This window comes from Dioscorea cayenensis, chromosome 19, assembly GCF_009730915.1.
Source record: "Dioscorea cayenensis subsp. rotundata cultivar TDr96_F1 chromosome 19, TDr96_F1_v2_PseudoChromosome.rev07_lg8_w22 25.fasta, whole genome shotgun sequence".
Classification (NCBI taxonomy): domain Eukaryota; kingdom Viridiplantae; phylum Streptophyta; class Magnoliopsida; order Dioscoreales; family Dioscoreaceae; genus Dioscorea; species Dioscorea cayenensis.
The window spans coordinates 29,422,397-29,426,484 of NC_052489.1; the positions used below are offsets into that span (position 1 = coordinate 29,422,397).

At 33.3% G+C, this 4,088-nt stretch overlaps 1 protein-coding gene across 1 annotated transcript; it reads left to right on the forward strand.

The window, feature by feature from the left end:
• Window positions 1-246: 246 nt before the first annotated feature.
• LOC120283367 (derlin-2.2-like) lies at window positions 247-3,358 on the forward strand. Its single transcript, XM_039290036.1, has 6 exons — window positions 247-482; window positions 785-884; window positions 1,700-1,914; window positions 2,061-2,144; window positions 2,676-2,729; window positions 2,921-3,358. The coding sequence occupies exons 1-6, from the start codon at window positions 384-386 to the stop codon at window positions 3,098-3,100; spliced, it is 732 nt and encodes a 243-aa protein (XP_039145970.1). The 5' UTR covers window positions 247-383; the 3' UTR covers window positions 3,101-3,358.
• The last annotated feature ends 730 nt before the right edge of the window (window positions 3,359-4,088 follow it).

The window sequence follows — 4,088 nt, forward strand, 5'->3', positions numbered from 1 at the left end:
CTCAAAATAATTAAGATAATCTCATAATAATTTTCTCCAAAGCTAATGAGTCGCTGATAGAGCTGGCTATAGAAGACACGTGTCAGACTACGAATGGTCCTTAACACGTCGTTATGACGTGGGCCTCAACGAGCAATGGAAGCCACGCGTCACTATTTAATTGGTTCATATTGGCCCACTATGACGTGGAGGCCTTAATGATACCACTATTTAGCTTGAGGCCACGTGTCAAATCACACCATTCGAAGCTCTCTGCTCGTCGTCATTGTCCTCCTCTCAATCTCCAACCTTGTGCCCTAGAAATCAAAACCTTCGATTTCTCTAGTTCGATTCTAAATTAGGGATAGGTTTAGGGTTTCTTGCGGAGATAATTGGCACGGAGGATGGCTCAGGCAGTGGAAGAGTGGTACAAGCAGATGCCAGTGATTACGCGGTCGTATCTCACTGCCGCCGTCGTCACCTCCGTCGGTTGCTCTCTCGAGGTCCTTTCTCCTCTCCATTCTGTTCTTTGTCGATGGATTCTGTGACTTTGTGAACAATTTGAAATGTTTTATTGAGTTTTTATATGTTTTTGCATACCTTGTTAATTTCAAAATTTCGCCTTTTTTTTTAATAGATTGGGGTTCTAAATTTGGACTATTGTGTATGATACCTGTGTTTTTTATATCCAATTTGTGAATTTTGGGTGCAGATTACAAAAATGTATACCCTTTTTATCCAATTTGCGTTGTTTTATTAGCATTTGGGTTTTAAGGTGTTGATTCACCTCTTGTGTTTTTTGCAGATTATTACTCCCTACCATTTGTATCTGAACCCGAAGCTTGTACTCCAAAATTATGAGATCTGGCGCCTCATAACGAACTTCTTTTACTTCAGAAAAATTGGTAAAGTTGGATATCCTTCTCTGATTGTGCGCCTTATTTTTGTTTTTATAATTGGTAGGTTTCAGATGATGGTGATAATGGCTCAGAGCTTCATGGTTCTGTTAATTGTGATCTATGATGTTTGTTTGCAAGCATATCTTTCCTATTTCTGAAGATATTCTGCTTCATTTACAGTTAGCTCGGGGGCACGAATGTAATTGTCTGTTGTTTGTTAATGATCAAAAAGTTTAACAGAAGATCATAAAAAAATTCTCTTATTATTTTTTTATCTTTTTTTATTGCTTACTTTTCTTTGAACATTTACTGCACGATCCACCAGCCATCCAGGTGTTTCAAAAACTATTGATGTATATAATCTGGATTGTCTACATAAATTGGTTCTTAAAAAATTTTTATTGTTATTTCTAAATTGCATAAAATTTACATGTTGAAATTTTTTGTTTCTCTCTTACCCTATGATCCTCTAAAATCAAAATTTTATGACCTTAACTGTAAAATGATAAGTGTTCAGAGGCATGTGTTGTATAAAATGCCTGTGTATGTTGGAGATTGTAAAAATTTGTTGTTTGTTGATTGCTATTTCTTTTTTTAGCATGCATTGAATTTGGATATTAATCTTTTTCCCAATTAATGTAGTTGGTATTTTTGTAGCTTTAAGCGCTTAATGACTTCTTTTAATGCTTATGTACCATTCTGCTACTAGTTGAGTTTGCTAGCTGGAGTTAGTTGAATATTAAATTTGTTTAGGTTGGGCCTTCTACGATTTCTTTTATCTTATGTTCAAATTAATTATTTCTATTTCCTTTAACCAACAGATTTGGACTTCCTTTTCCACATGTTTTTCCTTGCTCGGTACTGTAAATTACTTGAGGAAAACTCATTCAGGGGGCGAACTGCGGATTTCTTTTACATGCTTTTATTTGGTGCTACTGTTTTAACTGGAATTGTTCTCATTGGTGGGATGATACCGTATGTATCTCAAAACTTTGCAGCAATATTTTTCCTTAGCAACTCACTGACTTTCATGCTGGTGAGTCCCTAACTGGTTTCAGTCCTTTTTTTTTCCCTTCATTTACTTTAGTTGAGTCTGGACTTCATTAAAGTTATTGATGTTAATTATTCTTTCTGTAGACGTTAATATCCAGCAGCTAGCTTATGAAATGTTTGTTTCTGTAGGTTTATGTATGGAGCAAGCACAACCCTTATATTCACATGAGTTTCTTGGGCTTATTTACTTTTACAGCTGCTTATCTACCTTGGGTAAGTGCTCGGGGCAATTTTTCTTCATGACCTTTAGCATGATTTTGTCCATGCTACATTTTAATCCTTGCTACAATGAGAGCTAGAGCTTGATTATGTTCAAACCTAGATATGCTAAGTATTTTTTAAATTTATTCTTTAATCAATTGTTGATGTAAATTGATATTTGTGATTCTGCTCGTGTTCTCTAATGCTTCTGCTATATTAAATCATTAAATCATATAAAAGGGTCGCATTAATATTACTCACTTAGGTAAGTTTCTTATAACTGTTCTTATAACAAATCAATTCACAAAGTAACCTGGGGAGGCATCAGGGTTTCAAGGATTACAAGTACTTGCATGTGAAGCTTACATAATTGTTGATTAACATAATGGATTTCGATCCTGTTTGAAGACATTTATGATATCTGCACTGTTTCATTGAAGTTGTTTAGTTTTAGTTTTGTGTTTCACTGATCATATTTTCATTGATGAAAGTACCTTCACATATTCTTCTCTCATTTTGTTCTTGCATCTTTCCTCAATGCAGGTTCTTCTGGGCTTCTCTTTTCTCATGGGCACTAGTACATGGGTGGATATTCTGGTATGGAACTTAGACATTTCTGAATTTTTTTTTCTTAAAAAGAAAAGGAAGACACATTTTTTTATTATATATATATATATATAAGGATCTATTTCTCATTCCTAGCAGATTCTCTTGTCTGTGTCTTACGTTTTTTTTCCTGAATATTGGAAACAATCACTTAACCCAAATTTGTTTACCCCTGATATTAGGGTATGATCGCTGGTCATGCTTACTATTACCTCGAAGATGTCTATCCAAGGATGACCGGCCGTCGCCCGTTGAAGACCCCTTCTTTCATCAAATCTCTATTTGCTGATGATAATGTTGTTGTGGCACAGCCAGCAAATGTGAGATTCGCCCCTCCAGCACCTGAGCTTCATCAAGACTAATTATTCATATGCCATAAGATCTGCTGCTTGTTAGCATGAGCATCAGATGTTAAATGATATATATATATATATATATATTTATATTCTTAGGTATATGATTGTTTTTTAATCTCCATGTCCTAATCCTTTTTGAAATCAAAATCTTGCATGCTTTTGTGGTATGTAAACAGCTAAAACATAAGTTTTCTTAGCCATTCTTGTGCATATATGAATGTAATAGGTTGTTTAATAAATGTTGAAATCCTGGTCTTTGTGCAAGGTATGAGTTGATGAGTGGGATTTTTGTCTCTACAAAGTTGTCATAATGGAATTGGCTTGGATTTTATCAAATTCACCTGTATATAATTTCAGGCAAATTCACCTGTATGCAATGGTGGAAGCAAAAGAACTGTAATTCTGTAATGTTTATTTACATTAAGCCACATTTACATATACGCCCCTATGAAACATAAATATTTACAAATATTCATCATGATTCATAACTAAAAAAAAGAGTTTTTTTTTTTCTTGCATATCAATGAAATTCTGTCTAATTGCATGTATCTCTTAATAAAGCTAAATAATAATTAAAACAATTTTTATTCATTATATTTAAATAAAAATTAATATTACAGATAGTTCGGGAATTTAAATAAGATTATAAGTTTATTATTATAAAAAATAATATTTATATAATTTGTAATATATAGTGTATATAGGGCAGAGGGCTGTATATGTAATTTAGTGAATGTTTAGGGTATACTGAAGGAAAAAACTCAAAAGTAAAATCAAATATTTTTTTTGGTTATAGAATCAGAAGAATACACTGGTTCCAGCCTATTTTATAGGGCTTGGTTATAGAATTAGAGAATACAGGGCTTGGTTATAAAATTAGAGAATACACTGGTTCCGGCCTATGTATGATTCAGGACTGAAGCTTAATTTTAAATGTTTTATATATACGTAATTATTTTTTTTTAATGGTTTTTAAAGCAACCGAGGACCTCTC

Coding starts and splice junctions, on each gene's coding strand:
- LOC120283367 (XM_039290036.1), top strand. CDS start 384: ATGGCTCAGGCAGTGGAAGAGTGGTACAAGCAGATGCCAGTGATTACG. Junction 483..784: donor CCGTCGGTTGCTCTCTCGAG/GTCCTTTCTCCT, acceptor TGTTTTTTGCAG/ATTATTACTCCCTACCATTT. Junction 885..1,699: donor CTTTTACTTCAGAAAAATTG/GTAAAGTTGGAT, acceptor TTTAACCAACAG/ATTTGGACTTCCTTTTCCAC.